General features: G+C 46.7%; 1 protein-coding gene across 1 annotated transcript; it reads right to left on the bottom strand.

Annotated features, from left to right (window-relative positions):
• Nucleotides 1-1201: 1201 nt before the first annotated feature.
• Nucleotides 1202-15248, bottom strand: SNCG (synuclein gamma). The gene is made up of 5 exons (XM_035330198.1): nt 14951-15248; nt 10656-10697; nt 9608-9735; nt 2224-2301; nt 1202-1616 (listed from the first exon to the last, which is right to left on the bottom strand). Exons 1-5 carry the CDS (start codon nt 15069-15071, stop codon nt 1596-1598), a joined length of 390 nt encoding a protein of 129 aa, XP_035186089.1. The 5' UTR covers nt 15072-15248; the 3' UTR covers nt 1202-1595.
• Nucleotides 15249-18828: the final 3580 nt, after the last annotated feature.

Genomic DNA, 18828 nt, shown 5'->3' with positions numbered 1-18828 from the left:
CAAGAATAGCCGGTAGCCTCCCACTGCTAGGCATGAGTACCATGACCCCTTACACCCTCTTACCTTGTCCTTAGCTTTTGTTATTTTAATTGGCGAGTTCTGTAGATGTTTTGCAGGGCATCAGAAAAGAGTGTGCACATGTTGGATATAAAGCCCTTTGAGGAACGTTGTTATCTCTGCTAGTGCTTTTTTGTTCCCTGCCCTTGTAGAGATCAAACATCCGTGAGAATGGAAATCTGTCACGCTCTGCAAGGCAGAGCTTTATAGACAGCATTAATGAGTGAGAGAGGCTGGTATCTCGCTACACCCTTTCATGCTACAGCTAGTCTCTCCTGCAACGCCTCCAGTAGTTATCATTATGCACCTTAATGAAGGTCAACAGTCTGATTTTGAAGCAGCCTAAATCTCTACAGGTTACACTGCTTTCTCTTGAATCCAGGGATGCTCTGCCTGTTGGTGAATAAAAGATAACACTTTTAGATCCATACATATTGATGTGTTTTAAAAATATTCTTCAATATTTACAGTAATCAATTTGTAACATTTTTCAGTTCTCCGCACTTGTGACTGCAGGTCTCTGCTGCCCTCACCCAGCAGCTTATCTGCGGACTGCCTGGCTGTGGTAACTGAGAGCAGCCCACATGTTCTCATCACACTAATAATTCTCTGACATCTGCTACCACACTCATTTCACAGTAATCCCGCCTGCCTGTACCAGCAGTAACATGCTTTAGATCTCACAGGCTCGTGTCCGTCACGTTTCTTCAATCACACACTGGCTGTTTGTTGCACCCAGAAGACAGCAGGATAGGGTTTTCAAGCTCTGGTGTGCACAGGGTAAACAGCAACAAACAAATGCCATCTAAGCTCAAGCTGACTTTCACATTCCTTTATAAAGCATCCTTTTTCCCAATTCCCCTCACGTACAATCTCTTAAACACAAGGGTATTCTTAAAAAGCATGAAGTCTGTATTTATTTACTTAAAAAGTGAGTCTTTATTTTTCAACCCTGAGAGACTGAAAGCTGGCCTACCTACACTGCTGACTTCAGAAATCCAAGTTGTCACTATTCCCCATCATTTATGTCATGATCTGAGGCCCTCACGGTCTGGAGATGCTTGTATTTTGGTGGCACACTTGCACAGGAAGAGATCCTCAGTTTGGAAGTACTGACATGTAAACTGTGCAAATAAAACCGACATTTTTTTTTTCAAACACTTTTTTATTAGTTTTAAAAAAAATAATAATCCACAATACCTAGAGATCCCAAGTGCCAGTGCAGGTGGACATGGGCCATGGATCAGTGAGCCCCACCCAAACAAACCAGAGCACCAGAACACGCAAAGCTGGGGGTCAGGAAGCCACAAAGGACAGGGTGGGGAGGGGGATCACCCCTGGTAAAGCGTCACACTTTCCTTACAGTCGGGAGCCTGACTTACATTGTACAGTAAGGTTGGTTTATGAGGCAAATGAAAGACTACAGTGCTGAATGCAGTTAGTCTGTGGATAGCAGGACTTCCTTGTTGCAGTGTCAGCTAGTATTTCCATGTATGCTCCTGGGATTCCCTCTTTTGAGCTAGAAGTCGTTAAGTTGATTAATTGCCTTCATTTTCACCCTGAGAGAAGTAAGAGGAGAACAGTTACATATTTTCACGTGGAAAACATATATAAACTGTGGGGCAGCCAGGGGTCTTTGGACTGAAGTTGGCGGGGAAATGCCACCTGGTGAGTCTTTGTTCATCTTGTGCAACAAGAGCTCTACTGCCCTCGTTCAAGAGCTGGAACTGACCCCAAAACTGATGTTTGCCTTTAAAAGGGCATTGCAGCTAGAGTAGGGGAAAAAAATTAAAGTCTGGTTGAGACCATAGAAAAGCTATTCTTTGTGATGATAAAACCATAGGAAAACGTTAGCTATTATATGTGTGTTTACATTCCAAAATAAGCCAAAACCATGCAGCAGTTGATAATCTGTCAAATCTGTCACTCATGGCAACCTCTTGGTCCTTAAAAAGGAAGCAGCAAAACAACCTCTGAGCTCAGCTCTCATCCAGTAACTCATTAATAGGGGAACACCAATGGGCTTCACGTGCAGCAGATCCACGATCACCACTGTACAGAGAGCAGAACCTTCCTGGGGAAAAACACCACCACGGAGGACAAGCAGGTGCAGCCTCGAGCTGGGGAGGCTGCAGGAAAGATGGGCTGGGGCATCCATCTCCTTACCTCTCCGCTGCCTTCTTCGCTCCCGGCTGTGGTCACCTCTCCCGCGGCCCCCGGCTGCTGTGGCGGGGCCAGCTCCTCCTGCCAAGCCACAAAGGAGAAGTTTGGTCTCAGCAGCACGAGTGCAGATATCACCTTCAGCTCGGGCTGGCTGCCTGAGCAGGCTGCACGAAGTGGGTCTGAATGGTACACGTGTGAGTAAAACTCTACAGCATGGGATACATGTTGCTCTGAATCCATTTTTTGTGTTGTGTATTAGAGAGTAAGCCTGTGAAAAAGCAATTTGATTTCTTGCAGCCTGCCTTAGGTTCGCTTTATGTGGGAAAAAACTTTCCTTAAGTTTTCTTTTGTGTCGCTGACATTAAAGACAATTTTGACCCTTTCCATTTGAAGAAACTTGGGAGAAACAAACTTACCTGGAGTAAGATCATGCTCAGCCTCTTCCCACATTATCCCATTTACCCTAAGCACTGGTTGCACAGACTATAACTAATTTTATATAAAAGCATTGTGGTGGTATTAATGTCACTCCTCAGATGAAGTTTCGTTATCAAAGGACAAGCTTTCCTTTATGTGTGAAATCCAAGCTTTTTTGTAAGCACTTCTTTTTAACTACTTCCCCACAACTTTCAGCTACCTTCCTATTCAAAGAAAAAGAAAAAAAAAAAGTATTGTTACCAGACAATTACTTTTAAAGTGGTTTTTACCACATGAGAAGAAAAGTCATAAATCCTGAACGTGGTGGATGTGCACAGCAGATGCACAGAGAGCAGAGATGCACTTTGATGCAATTGGCATAGGTCATCGGCAAGAGCAGAAGGAAGCAGAAATAACAGGACCTCTATGGAACAGCCCCACAGTGCTTTCCTGCTTTTTAGGACTGTATCTGGATGAAAATGCTATTAGGTACCCTTCACTTCTACACGTGTCCTTATCTTCCTGTCCCGTCACAACCGCTCTCGTCAGTGGGAAACCAACACTGCTGCTTTCAGTACTGAATTAGGAAAGAAGATGTGATGTGAAATTAAAAGGAAAAAGCACATATTTCACAGTTACATGAGTATTAGGTAGATCCCTTCAAAATTTGAGCTGGAAATTGGACTTCACGTTCATTGTTAGCAGGAAGGGGAGCTGGGAAATGACAGCACTGCGGTGTGCTTGCCCCGCTATAGGCTGCCTGCTCTCCTTGGAAGCCCCTGTAAGAGATCAATCCACCTGGAAAGACAATCGCCAAAGTACCAGTGGCAGCCGAGAAATCATTTCCACTGCAGCTTTGGGAATTCATTTCACCCACCTCCTGAGATCCAACTTGTTTGTAAATAGAGCCTTGCACCGGGGGTGGCTCCATATGATGAGTGCAGCAGGATTTTTTCCCTAGGAAATGTGCTCTTAGTTTGTATCGCATTGCTGGCTGAGATGATTATTGCCAGCACTGGTCTGGCCTGTGCTAAGTGAGACCAGGTACTCCAAAAGTATTAAATCGTGCACATGATGGAGATCTATATCCCAACATAGCAGGGAGCTGAGGCTGCTGGGGTCACTTAGCCATCGCTGTTCCTAAACAGCTCAAGTCCAGCCTCAGGATCCAGACCGTGGCTTTAAACACTACACATGCATATAAGGCTACATGAAAAGGGCTTCTGACTTGACAGCACATGTCAAGTCAAAGCAGGATGGGGAGTCTGCTCAGCTGAATGCCAGGTCGGAGGACAGACCCACAGACAGCTGGATCCCTCCCTCAGGACCCTGCTTGGGAAACTGCATCTGAGTGAGGGCCGCGCTGCTGATGCCCCGTTCAGCCACTGTGCTGCCTGTTGCATCCCTTATGTTGTGCTCTCTGCCAAGACTGAGTTACAAAGGGTAGGAGTGACTCACCGCTCTATTTATAGAAAGGGAAGCAACCGTGCTTTTTGAGAGCTTTCCTAAGCAGTGGCGGCAGGAATCAGCACAATCGCAGGATGAAGAGGTGTCAGTCTGTGTTAAGGATTTCTCCTGGCAGATTTTTTCTCACACACTCCCCACCCTGCCCAGAATAGCCAGCACGAGAGGAGGACCGGCTGCATTCTTCAGCTGGGTGTTAGCTGGCTGGGATTTCGGTGACTAGTTGGTAAAACAATACGTACAGGGGGCCACGTGGTGTGAGGGGCTTCGCTATAGATGAGGAGCCAGAAATTCACAGGTACCAACCCCAGCTATAACAGCAACACGCAGTGTGATGCTGGGCAATAACGCAGGGGTGAAAATCCAGCTTCTCGTGAAGGACAACAAGAGCTTTGACACTGCTGTCAGTGTTCATCCTCTAATTCAAAAGAATAGAATGTTCTAAGGGAAAGGCATGTTGCAACCATGACGTAACCCATTAAATGTTTCTCCTGTTCTTAAATGACAAGCAGCTAATTCTTTTTTTCCTCAGAAATACATTGTCTTAGAAAAATTATTTAAAATGGAAAAAAGAAAACCTCATTGTGATTGTTATGGGCTGTTTTCTCTTCTACTTTTTGGGGGGCAGGTGTTGAATTGTTTTGGTGAAAGTAGAGAGACAGTGGTTTAACATAATAGTTGAGTGAAACAAAACCTTAGGATTCATTACAAGAATACTACACAAGATTTTATATACAGATGCATACAGTATATATACACTATAGTAGATTTTTGTATATAATCTCTCTCAAAGGTTATGAAACACGGTTATCTGTTCAGGTATCACTCATGAAAAACTGAAACAATTAGGACCTGCCATTTCTAAAAGCTTCTTCACAGCTGCATAGTGCATACTATCTATAGGCTTCTGGGTTTGGATATTTTAATATGTTCTGTAAAAACAGATTTTAAAAATTCACAGGTTTTGCAAAGAAATTAATTACAATTTGATTCTCTATTTCTAGCTTTCTCTGTAGAATAGATTACTGGTCATCTATATTGATTTTACAGGTTCTATGAAATTCCTTTCTTCAGCTCACACTTTGAGCTGTATGCTTCTCTGTTCATACATGGAATGGCACTTGTTCATATGATGCTTTAGGTGAGTTTTTTTTTTTTTTTTTAACAACTCTCCAAAATTATGAGATAAAAGGGAGATAACCCTGATAAAATTAATCTAACAGAGAAAGCATGCAGAGTCTAAATGCTGGATTCTGAAACATGATGTACCAAACACACAAATTCATTGGCAAGCAAGATTATTTGATATAAATAGTTATTATTTTAAAGCTGTAAAATTGCAGAGGTGCACTGGCAACCGACCCTGCCACAGATCCAACAGCCAGCGATGGGACATCAATTGCATGAGGCAGAGAAGGGCTCGGCCTCTTGCAGCAGCAGAGCACCTCAGGTGCCGGAACACAGGTAATGCTGCGGGACAGCCTTACCGAGCCCCCAGGAGCCTGCGGAGGGGCTGCAGGGGTCTGCCTGGAGCTGAGCACAGTGGGGAGATGCCGACAGCTCTGGCTGAGTGTCTCCCTGCCACCAAAGAGAGCACAGCCTCCCCCCGGCACTGTGGATGCATAGGATGGCTGCGCAGGCCCAGGTGAACCTTCGAGGTGCTGCCGTTTTCATCCTCCTCACAGCCAGGCTGTTGAAGGGTTTCCTGGGGCTACTTACACAAATAATACATTGTTATTGCATTTAAAATATTATCTGGCAGGATGGTTGGGGCGCAGCCTTTAGGCTTGGCGTGCCAAGCCTTGTGGAGTTCAAAGCCTCACCGGTGCTACCGAGCCCCTGCTCTGCATAGGACAGGCGTGCAATGCCTGGGTGCACAGGTGAGAACAAGAGCCCAGGCTGCATGCAGAGCAGCCCTGTCAGCTTCTGCTTTTAATTCCTCCGGTGCAACCGTCTTCACATGAGCAGAATTAAGTACACGTACATGAACTGCTCCTATCCAAAGTGCAGAGGTTGTGAAAGCTGCAGGCTCGGGCATGGCACACGTGCACTAGACCCAGCCCAGGGAAGAACAACGGGAGCCACAAACACACCCAGTGCTTGCACATAACTGACACCTGCCAAAATCGTCCGTGGAGCGAGAGGGAAAATGATCAAAACCAATTTAGCATGGCAGAGCAACGAGGTGGCAACTAAACCATATGAAAATTGACAGGACAAATAGATGTAAAGGGAAGACTGAGGTGGAAGAGAACCGTGGGGAAGCATTAGCTGCTGGGGAAATTCCCCTCATCCCCAGGGACATTTGGTGTGCGTGTGTGAGCCTGTGTGTTTAGGCACACGTGCTCGCTCCCAGCCACACGGTGTCTGCAATGCAGCAAACTTTGTGCTGTGTCATGCAGACAAACAATTAATCCTCTTCTCAGACAGGGATATTTAATGGGTGGTTATCTCACTGAAATCCCTCACTGTCTACTGCAGGGACTGAGATGGGTGCAGAGCCACAGACAAACCCCATTATTGATGGGTCTTACTCCTTTGCAAATCAGAAAAATACATGGAGTGTTTTTAATCTTTTAATTTACATATATATAAAAAACTCCTCACAAACTGTTGGTCCTTTCACGTACTCAGCAGTGACCAGGGCAGCAACAAAGCCCTACTGTGCCATGCTGATGCCACCAGGGTGCTCTCACAAGGGGCTTGGCCACCCTGAGTGGGTGCCTTGGGCTCACGTCCTCCTGTCCAACTGGAAGCAGCAGGGGCTTGTCCAGCTGGGTGCCAGCCACCCCATGTCTGTACAGGTCTTGGTACCAGCCACGCTCGGAGAAGAGCTGGGTTCTTCCAAGCCTATGGGCTTCCATAAGCCAAACTGACCATTTATTGCACCCATGCTGCTCAAAGACCCTGTGGCGGCAGCCCAGAGAAAAATGTAATGCTGAATCTTTCCTCCTTGCTCGTATGTGTCTGTCACTGGCACCAGCTGTCAAACCTGCAGATTAAATGTCTACAAGTCACTTGTAATCGATCCGAATACCGGGAACATGCCTCCTCAGCTACCCGGCTCCTGCAGCACTGCTCACTGCCCCCCACCTACCCACACGGACCCCTCACACAGAGCGCCTCACCATAAAGCCAGCAGGGAGCTATGCTGGGGGCAGCTGAAGACAGAAGCAAGACTTGAGCAGCTGCTCTGTGCAGTAGAAAAGAAGGACCAGCTGGGCATGGACAAGTCTCAGGACGGGACACAACAGCTATCCCAAACTTCAGGGCTGGAACGCTTGCCTATAATCTCAGGATTGCAAGGATTTTCACAGTACGTACTCAATTTTTAAACATCTAACTGCTATCCCTTTTCTGTCTTCGTGCATCTCTAATGGGTCTCTCAAATGCGTAACAGTGCCCAGTGCTGCTACTGGCAGCCTCTGCCTGTATTTCCATTAGCAAATTGAGCAGCATGGTAGGCACAGGCCTGGAGAGAAAGCAGCTGGTGTGGGAGCCCAGCACAGCCCTTTTCCTCCTTCCAGGCCTCTCCTCTGAGCAGCTCTGACCTCATGGCCATCAGCCTACTTGCAGCCGGGACGCACTCGGGGTGCATTCAGAGCCCAGGTGCCTCACTGGCACAGCCGAAGTAGGGTGAGTGAGGATGAACAGCACTCCTAATCCAAGTTGAACTACAGCACCAGAGTAGATGAACCCCTCTCTTTCACAGAAACCAACATTTTTCCCCTGAATTTATTTCTCCTGTGACTTGTTTGCTTTGCTTTCCCCTCCCCCCGTTTCCATTCTGCTGCCCACTCTGCTATTTGGCATGACACCATGATATTGTATCAGAAGCAGTTTCCCGGCTCCCTCCTGTATGCTGCCCTTTGGCATGACACATCCCACATTTTTTTCCTCTTGATCAGTCCCCATTTTAACTCTAAGCAGGCGGGTATCGACAGAAGGTGCCAAAATGACAGTTCAGAAGCCTAATCCTGTGGAAAACTTGTCTATTGCTGCTCAGCCCTGGCCAGACGTGCAGGCAGCTCAGGTCTGCATGGCAGACCTACGCCGTCAGCAAATTCTTACCTCTCCTGAGCCAACCACCCTTGTGCTTGGTCACTCAAAAGGTACAAGAGGTTGCCCATTCCTGCATATGAAGGATCACTGTCTGCACTCCTGCAGCCTAGCTGCCGGTCCCTGGAGCAACAGAGATTAACCTTATCCCAAGGGCTTAGCAGATCTTCTCTATCTGCCCTTTCTGCATGTTCACAGGAGGACATTTTGCATCACTTGTAGCTGCTGTTCTCCTCTTTTGTTAGGCTATTCTCTCAGGATTTACGTGGTGTGTAAAAGCCCCGTTTCACATCACAATGTGTTTACTCTCAGGTCAGGAAATTCATCAGCCAAGCGTCTGAACAATTAAACCAAATTTGGCCAGCTTTGCTTTGCTTTGATTCTGGGTTTGGGTGTTCTGTGACTAATCTGACTCACGTCACTATCAATGCTACTGACTGCTGCTCTGAAAAGAGGGGAAAAACAACCAGGCTTACCAAAGAGCTGCCAGCCTCGTGGTTCCTGAGCAGCCTCATGTGCAAATGGTTGCTGCTCGTTCCCCCATGGGGAAAGTGCCCAGTCTGATGATCAACTTGGCCTCCACTTAAGGAGCTGTTCTGCCTCACATACCCCTCAATCCTCATGCTTGAACCAACTCAGTTTGTCAAAGCAGATTTGAGGACAGAATACACCTTTTATGAATCTGGCTTAACTTGGGGTCCCACGGCCTATTTCAGCAAGTGCCTAGCTATTGTTCGGTGCGAAACGGAACACGAGGGCAATGCTCCTTGCTGTCTAGAGCCGTGTGGCTTTGCCAGAACTGCTGCTGCTGACAGAGTCCCCAGCCCCTGCCCCATTGCCCACCCAATGCAAAGCTGGCTGCTGTGAGAGTACTGGGGGCTGCAAGCAGACCACCCAGCTCCCTCTCCTTCCTCTGCCAACATATCCCAGAGCTTTATCTCCTGCCAGGTTTTCCACCACAGCCTGGTCATATTTCTGCTTGAGCACTTCAAAAAACTGTCCTTTACAGCACCAAGAAATATGGAACCAGACTTTTAATGGTAGTGTCCACTGCCAGGACAAGAGGCAAGGGACAGAAGCACATTAACATGCCCATCTGAACACCATAAAGAACTTCTACTGTGGGGACAGCTGAACACTGGTACAAGTGGCCCAGAAAGGTTGTGGAGTCTCCATTTGTGAAGATAATCAGCACCTGACAGGACACAGTCCTGGATGCCTTGCTCTTATCCTGCTCTCATTGACCTTATGGGACTTAGACTGGATGATCTCAAGAGGGCCCTTCCAAACTAAACGATTCTGTGACTGTATATTAGGTATTTTGTAATAATATGAACCATTATTTAATAACAGATATTGTTGAAAACCTTTCATTAAATAAGTGAAACCATCAACTGCAAACATTTGCAGATATTTTAAGCAAAATCTAAAGAAGGCACAAGCATACCTTTTTTACAACTCCTGTAGTGGCCACGATGGTCTCTGCTCCTTCTACCGTCTTGTTTGCCACTGTGTTCACACTGGCTACTACAGCTTCTCCCACCACATTGGCCTGCTCCTTGGTCTTCTCAGCAACTGGGATTTCAACAACAGCAGAAAGTCAATGAGTGAGGCACAAAGGCTGCCAAATTAGCTGGGACAATAAGATGGTTGCATCAAGGTAAGGGAAGGAATCAGTCCTATTGCAGACCTTATTTGGATTTTATTCATTTTTTTTTTTTTTTAATAGGAGAGCACATCAGAATTTAGAGCATATATGTGAGGCCTTTGTCTCACCCAAAATGCTGCTCAGGGGAATGCAGGCACTGAAGCCTGTCAGTCTTCATGGGTAATTGGGGACTGAAAAAATCGTTGTAAGATGCTAAGAGATAATTAAGCAAAGAAAGTATTTTGGATTTCAGACTGTGTATGACCTCTCTCCAAGTACCTTCTATTTGTCTGTTCTGTTTAATGTAATACAGCTGGGTAGGAAACAGTAAGTCAGTCAGGAAAATCTCCACAGAAGGGATCCATTCATCTCTCTTGAAGGCAGTCCCGACCATTCACTGCCTCAGAGCTTGTGGCTCGCAGAAAGGTCCCTGTGGGCCACTGACAGGCCACTGCACCTGGCAGGAGTCCCACAGAGCATGGATGTGCCCCAGCAGGAGCTGATGCAAGCACAGCCCCCTGCAGGCCATGCAGCACACGTGCCTTTGTGAAACGAAATTGCCGTGAAGCAGCCGAGTCAGCCATGTAACATTTGTTAGATGTGGTGTTGTTTGTTGTTTTTTTTTTTTTTTTTTTTTGACCTGCTCTGCTGATTAAATATTTTCTCCCATCCACGTGCACAGCAAATGCCAGACCCTGAACCCTTGCTCCTGGCAAGCGCTATCCATTCATCAAATGGAAGGTCACGCAGACCAGTGGTGTTCCCCAGAGACCTTGCATTTGGCCTTTTCAAGGGCTACAACAACCCATTACAGATTTCCACATCTCCCCCAGGGCTGTGCACTTACCTGAGGTCACGCTTTGCACTACGCCTTCCTTGGTTTTGGTACCTGTGAAAGGAAACAAGTGGTCGGTCAGCATTATCTAGCAATGAACCCTCTGGTGTCTGGATGTGGGTGGCTTTTTGGCCTTATGAGGTGTGGTGGGGAGCCGTGGTGCTGTTGGCAGCTCGCACAGGCTGCAGAAGGGGTTGGCTTCTTTCCCCTGCGAAGCCAGGGGGTACCTAAGTGCAGGCAGTTGGGTAACTCCAACCGCCCGTGGGCTGGAGATGCCCAGACTTGAGAAATCTTGATTCTAACAAGATTATGTATGAAAAAACTGTCCCTGGCGTACTTCCAAATGAACAGAACAGTTGAGTGGAGGTAAGTCAATGTTAGGCTAAGAGTCAAAACAAACCTACTAAGTGACCTGGTAAAATCTCACTTATTTCACTCTTTCAAATGGAATCACACCCAGGACTCTCTCTTGCCTTTCAGCAGGGTATTGGGCTGCAGTGGTCATTTTAAGCTTTGTCCTATACTCTTAATAGACGGTCTGGAGAAACTCGAGGCTGACTTTACAACACACTGCACACCTACTGATTGGATTCCCACTTCAGTGCCTCGGACTAGGCTGTAAGTGCCTGCTCCTAGCAATAAACAGAATGCAAATGTTGGTACATACAGTTATAAATACACACCATATACGTTGTAACTTATCTCACTGTTCTCAAGGCAGAAAAGCTAACAGGATGTGAGGCATTCAGTTTGCAACAGAAGTAGCCCTTGAGGAATAATTAATCTCCACAGCTTTCCTCCAGGCATGAAATGACCTGCTGTACGTCCCTTCTGCTTGCGCACCTCAGCACGTATGTTATGTGGAATCACGCGGTGGATAGGCAGCCCTCCCGCCCCCCTAACTAGATGTCATTTCACAGTAGGGAAAAAACCCGCCAAAAACAAAAAAAGGACCAAATCTCTCTGTTGAAAGTTGAATAAACACAACCAAAACGTTCCACTGGCTCCATTGTGCTGCCTTTTGTAAGCCATCTGTACCTATGCAGGCTCCTTTCAAGTTTTCCATACCAATACAATGAAAAGGTTTTTATGGCCAGGTTTCAAAGCAATAGAAATACAGAGTGAGTCAGACCTTTAACTCCAGCGGTACTGGGGCATCCCCGGGTGTGGTGGGAGAAGTCAGCCACACCTCGTTCCCATTAACAGCCTGAAAAGCAAAACAGGTGCAGGGCCCTGATAACAACAGCCTGAGCCCAGTTCTCCCCTGCCTGCCTGATATAATGTTATGTATTATTGAACATAATTCTCAATTGTTGGCTTATTTTGGTGGCTGCAGTGGTTGCCTAGGGTAGAACAAAGCTGTCCTACTACAATGTGCCCTGAACATTTCACTCCACCCTCCCAAACCGTGATAAAAGTGAAGGGATGAAACGCTCACTTCGTGCTTGTTACCGCTGCAGACTGCATCTACTAACGATGCAGACGGTACGCGTGCACTGCTGTGAACTGGATTTTAAAATGATGCGTATGAGAGACAAGTGTGTGCAGACACATACCAGTGAGCAGAGCAGCTGCACGTCACATTTATGCCATGAACATGAGCTCCTGGATGGGCCGGGTGCACAAAAGTCGGTTCAGATGCAGGCCTGCTCCATTCCCCCCTTCTCCCGGGGCCGTTCCAGCCAGCTCCAGCCACACACAGCCACAGCACGGACTTGACTTACAGACCGTCTTGCATCAGACACAGATGTCCTAGTTTAGTCCTTTTTCAGTCAAAGAACAGCACTGAGGTAAACTGAGTACTTAATTTGCTGTCCTGGCCTCAGCTTTGCATTAAACATAGCGAGTCAAGAGCTGTACTTCTGTACAATTATTTACACGGCTCTTGATTTAAGGACAGGTGGCACTGTTTGCGATACAGGGACATGGGCAGAAGAAAACCACCCAAACACACTTGGTAGCAGAAGCAAGAGCAGCAGGAGGTGCTGCTGCCTGCAGCCCGGGGGGAGCCAGCCGCGCCCTGTGACTCAGCCTCCAGCTCCACATGCAGGCCGACCTTCCTCCGAGCGCCCTTGCCAGTGCCCACAGCTGTTGAATCAGAAAGCGATCACCTGATGCTCAAGCTCATTTCGCTCCTTAGTCCTGGCCCGGGGCTGGTGTACACTGAATTAAGTGTTCATGCATCCTGCCCCTTCTGCAGGAGGAGCATCCGAGTGCTGTGAGTCATCCTTGGGCACTCCATGCTGCAAGCGCGCGGGGCCAGGCCTGGGGTCCTGCCACATGCATGACTGAGAGAGGCTCTGGCAAAGCAGAAGTGCTTCTGAATGCCAATATTAAATCATGCTAATGACTTTATACTCATTCCTCTGATGCAACTTAGCATTGTCTCCATGAATTAACCTTAGCATCACTTATCCCCCCATTTAACCCAACTCAGGCAGCGGCTGACCGAACTGCCCGCGTGCATCGTTCACATTGATGCCTGGGCAGCTGCCACCTGGGGGAAGACAGAGTTTTGGCTGAGGCTGCTGCCTGATTTCTCCCACTGCATCTCACTCTGGGGTGCACAGGCTGGGGTCGAGGCTGTGTGGCTCAGGGACAGCAGAGATGGCAGCACGGCACATGCGGGTACCCCACAGCGAGTGTTTTGTTGTGGTGGCTCCATCACAATCTGCTGGGACGGGGCTCTGCCTGGTAAGAGCAGCACAGGTCTCTGATGTACCCTTCGTGTGGCACAGGGAGAGACAAGGCATCGTGCACAGTATGCTCATTGCTAGTTTTAATGGCTCTACCTGGCCTCTGCCTTCTCTGCTCATTTATAAACCAGATCTGTGAGCTAATCAGCATCTGGCCTTTGCTTCTCATGTCCATGAAGGACCAAGTGTTGTTCAGTGCATGACAGGGCAGAATTGGTGGTATACAAAAGAAAAACAAACCACTTCATCTCTACCTTGATCCTTATTTGATCCTCATTCAGTGATTTTAAGGCTTTAATAAGATATTACTGAAGAGGGTGGAATTTCTTAAGCAGACTTCATACTTTGCCCCATGGCTGTGTGAAAATGGAAAACAGGTCAGAGTATGGAGACATAAAACACTACCAAAAGGAGACGCAAGGAATTAGGTATAAAAATTCAGAAGAAACCTTTCTGACATTGCTCAGACCAGGGAGCAGCAGAAGCAATAAGGATGCCAGAGTTTGACACCTAGACGTGACATTTCACAGGCTGGTGTTTCAATTACTCTGGTTGGTTTAATTATTTACAGGGATGCTGTTTACTTTTCTTCTTGCAAGTCAGATTCAAACTGAAATGTGAACCGTTAACGCATGTTCATTCACAGCATACCAATAGCTGAGTGTTTAGAAATTCAGGATGAAGACATTATCAGATCTGCTGCACATAAAATTAGTATTTCATTTCTAATTTATATATATATATGTACAGCTATCATCAATATAGCTGTTTTAAATACAGTAACTAGATACAGCTGTGCATATTGCAGCATGACAGCAGGAGGAGTCTGCACGTAAACTTTCCTACTAAAAAAAAACACATCTCCCACATCCAGAAGATATAAAAGCTGTACAAGGTGCAGCAGTCAGCGCCAGGGTAATCAGTCTTGGGAACTGAGTCCTTTTCAGCTTTTATAGCACCTGTAGTATCTGGCCATCCAGCCATGAAATTGTGTGCACTAGCTAGTTCAGGTACTGGGTCCCAGGGGTGACCTTGAGCTGGGAGGTTTCATCGAGAGATTTCTGGGCAGGGCAGAGGACGCAGAGTGTTTCCTTTGTGCACAGTGAATTAGGGTGTCTCTCATTAAGCGAGATGAACGTGCGCATAGGGAATATAAACAGGTCGGTGAACAAGGGAAGGATTTCAGGACAGAAGGGTACGCTTCCCCAGCTACTGACACTGCTGGTGGCCCTCGGGGACTGGTCAGCGTGCAGCAGGAGGTGCAGCAAGGACTGTGGTGCACACAGGTCAAGCATTACCCTGCAAGCCCTGGCCAGCAGCCCCGAGCACGGACCCACCACCCAGGCACATGCTGCTCAGCACCATGCCAGTGCTGCCTCCCCCAAGGCAGCAGCAGTTTCTATGCCTCATTTCCAGTTGGGGAAACTGAGGCACAGGATGGACACGGTAACCCAGGTTTATACAGCTCTGTGCCAGGGCTGTGGACATCACCCAGACCTCCTGATATTCACTCCTAAGCTCCAGCCACAGAATGATTTCCCCAGACTTACTCAGAGCCAACCTACATGGCAGTTCATGCTCAAATGTGGATAAAAAGCAGTTCTCTCTTACCTACATACATCACACCTTCTTTAGTCTTCTCTGCAGCCTCTGTCACTCCCTGCTTGGTCTTTTCTGCAGCAGCCACCATACCTTCTTTAGCAATGGAGAAACCTTTCTTAAAGACATCCATCCTTTTTGCTTGTTCAGGTACTACCTGGACGATCTGAGTGAGGGGCAGCAGCAAGCAGCACCTCGAGAGGGAGACTGCAGTCTGCAACCCTGCCCTTGCTGGATGCTCGCTTTCCCTGCCAGTCTCTGTCTTTGCTCCTGTTCCTCTGCTGGATGAGGACGGTGTGGCAAACCTCACAGCCTTTGCTGGCTCTTATTGATGAAGTGCACTGCAGAGTAGCCAATGCCTGTGAACAGCTGATACTGAAATATTAATGATATGGATCTGCTTGGTAAGATTTAAGAAGGGAGGGGGAGAGGAGGAGGACAGAGGTACGTAAGGGACTTTCTGGAAAATTTCCAGATAGCTAAAGCTTTTAAAATACGCTGCAGTGCTCTCACTCAAGGATGCTCTCAAGCAAAGAGGGAAAGGTTTTAGCTAAAGGGCTGAGATCCTGAAAGTGCCTCTGCCAGGGGCTGCAAGCACAAGCTCTCATGGGTTCCCAGGAGGTAGAAAGCATGTAAAGTGTTTGCAACAAACCCAACAGGGCCAGGTCTCTTGGTCTAGCCATTACCAGAACCCATCCTGCACAAAACAGTAACAAGAACATCACTTCTAGTAAGCACAGACAGAAAAGGGAAACCAGCTAAAGTTTGGTGATAAAGGGAAGGGGGCTGGAAGTCCCATGAGCCACATCCTTAACGTCTGATGCTGGTCTCCCAAGCATTGAGTATAAATGATGGTTTTTGCTCATCTGCATGTCCCGTTACAATGGTTTTCTTCTGAAAAACCCAGTGGCTGTTGGGGGAAATCCTGTTTCCTCTTTGTTTCTCAGAGTGGCTATAGGCAGAAGCTGGATATCCTAATGTCCATTAATTTAGCTTGATTTTTTTTTTTTTTTTTTTTTTTTTTTCTGAAATATCCCCTAACTGGCCCAATTCAGCTTTCCTCTCACTAGCAATCTGAAATTGAACAGAAGTGAGTGTGAAATCAAATGCTAGTACAATGAGGTGGCATTTTGTTTCTGGTGCCATACCTGAAGCTGGGAAAGCTGTGAAGCCCTGCTCTGTGCACACAAACCCTGGCCAGCCCTGGCTGCTTACCCTCCCCAGGCAAATGGAGAAGGAACAACAGAGACCCAGTGCTGGGATGGGGGCAGCACACGGACAGAGCTCTGGCTGCTGAAGTCAGCACATTTCTTTAGGTTTTGGGAGTGCTGTCTTACTCGTACTGAGACAATTGAAAGACTAGACTGTTGATCTGGAAAATAAGATACAGATTTCTTACTCTTTTCCTTACCACTGTTTTTTCTTGCTGATAAAGCACAAATCCCAATTCAAATATAGAGGAGCTAAGTCTCTGACAGACTAAATAGACTAATAAACTTATCAACTATTAATTCAAACAAACAAGCAAAAAAAAAAAAAAAAAAAACCATGCCAGATTCAGGGGAATGGACCACAACTCAAAGTGCTCAACCCCGAGGGTATTCCATGGGAACGTCTAGCCTGATAAGACTCTGAGAAGTGTATTTTGATTTTGCTAAGCTATTGTTCTGTCACTGGAACTCGTACAATTAAATGCTACATATTTGGCATTGTTATAGAAGTTAACAAATACATGAAATATCAACCCATCCTGCACTATCCAACGTGAGTCATCACCAGATTGAATCAACCCACATTTGAGTGGGATACTCCTTTCCTGCCTTCTCCTCTCCCGATGACCTTCAGACATAACTCACAAGAGGTATTTAAAACTCTCTGGATCACTCCCAAGACAGCAGGCAGCTTGCACAGGCATTGTTTTACCTTGAAACACTTTTAGGAAAGCTCTGGACACAAGACAACATTGTAGGTGACCTATATAGGGCAAGCATCAATAGCAGTTCCTGAACATTGGCCACCCCGTGGCATTTGTACCCCCTTCTACTCTAAGCCAAGGATTTAATCCCCATTTGTTGCCAGTCCTGCCTCAGGTGAACCTAACAGCAGGTTAATTTTGTGCCTGAAAAATTGTTCTCCCCTTATAGTAGATAGAACAACTTAATCAGCAGCTAGAGAGGAGTTAGGAGTTCTTCCAAAGGGCAGTTCAGAGAACCCAAGTTCCTATGTTGCACCCTATCTGGTGGCAGCCTCTTTTTCCCTGTTACCTACTGGGGACATGGTGCAGAAGCCAGCCAGCTAAGACAGGCATTTCTGAGGTATCAGGGTTGCAGTGAGCTCCTAGTCTTCTACTTAGCTTCATGCATACTGCGTTGTGAAGTTGTACCTCACAAAAACTCAGATGATCTGCATAATACCAAAAGAAAGCCCTGTTTTAGCTCTGTAATAACAAACCATCAAGCTGTTATTTGTTTAAAGTCCGAATTTTGCTATGTCAGGCTTGCCCACTGGAGTCTCTTGCTGTGTAACACCATCACTCTTTCCTGACAGTCTCCGAAAGGTGCAGTTCCCACATCCCACACGCCTACAGCTCTCAGGGGGTAATGGCTAGTACCTGGAGGCCCGTGCAATGCACGGGTTCTCCCAGTGACTCTGCAATATGGGCAAGACAGGTCTAACTCAAGTCTACCTATTCCCAAAAGCACAGACACACAGGAAATCAAGGAATGCAAAGGAAAGAAAGAAAAAAAAGACTCCTGTCCTCTAGTGCCATTTTGTTTGTGACTATGACAGATTGCAATATAATTTTAATTAATTTGTCTCTCTTCCCCTGTTAACTTTCCAAATTGTCACTCTATACACAACAGCTTAACCTTGTCCTTTAACAAGGAACTTATGCTGCAGACTGTCAGCTGACAAAGGCATCTCACTGGGTGACAGGACTTGGTCATATTCTACTGAAGTATTTTGAGGGTGTATGATGTCTGGAAGACAGGTATGGAAAGGAAAGACAGGCTGCTTTGTGGCTGGTACATATCCTTTGTTCAGGACGCTTTTGTATGGAGAACAATGCTAACAGTAACAGGATCAAACCTTGCTCTAAACAAACAGAAATCCTCTCTCTCCCCCCTCGTTTATGAATACTTCAAAATGCAGAAAGAACTGTCTCAGATCATTCATTTTCATGCTCTCAAGTAAACAAGCCGTTCTGCTCGACATCCTCCCGGCACACAGCTGACGACTACAACCCGGTACTGTACGTAGGTTTGCATAGCTAATGAGTAATTTCCTCTGCCAGGGAGCGACCAGAACAGCGTGCAGCTGACAGAGGAGCCTTTTGCGAGACACATGTGCAGGGTGCTGCCCGTACAGCACACGGCAGGCTTTAGGGGCTGATCTCTGCTGCTGAACGCCATCAATGGATTTGGAGCAGAATGATACGTACACAGCAAGAATTCATCTTCCTCCCTTGAAGGGCAGATCTCTGAAAAACTGTTTTCCCAGCCCGGCTGCCTGCCTGCGGAAGAAGTCGTGCTCCTGCTGCTCCCCTGCACATGCAGGAGCCCAGCCGGGTGCACGCACGTGGGCCTTCAGCAGCGGGCAGAGGATGAGACAGCATTTTCCAGACCTAAAAGCGAATGGTGAATGAGTAGCTGCCCCCTTGCTGTGCAAATATCAACAAAATTGTCCTATTCCTCTTCGCAGACATCAAATGCATTCAATTATTCAGCCTGCTTCAGAGATTTGAAGCTGGGATAAACAAATCTGGAGCAACTCATGCTTGTGAAAATAAATCCACTTCTCTTGTTTTTTAAACATTTTTTCCCAAAGTTTTTTTTTCTTTTTAAGCTCTTAGATTCTGAATTTAAGACCATAGTATTAATTTAAGAGCA

This window comes from Oxyura jamaicensis, chromosome 6, assembly GCF_011077185.1.
Source record: "Oxyura jamaicensis isolate SHBP4307 breed ruddy duck chromosome 6, BPBGC_Ojam_1.0, whole genome shotgun sequence".
Classification (NCBI taxonomy): domain Eukaryota; kingdom Metazoa; phylum Chordata; class Aves; order Anseriformes; family Anatidae; genus Oxyura; species Oxyura jamaicensis.
This window is presented reverse-complemented; position numbering and strand designations above follow the sequence as displayed.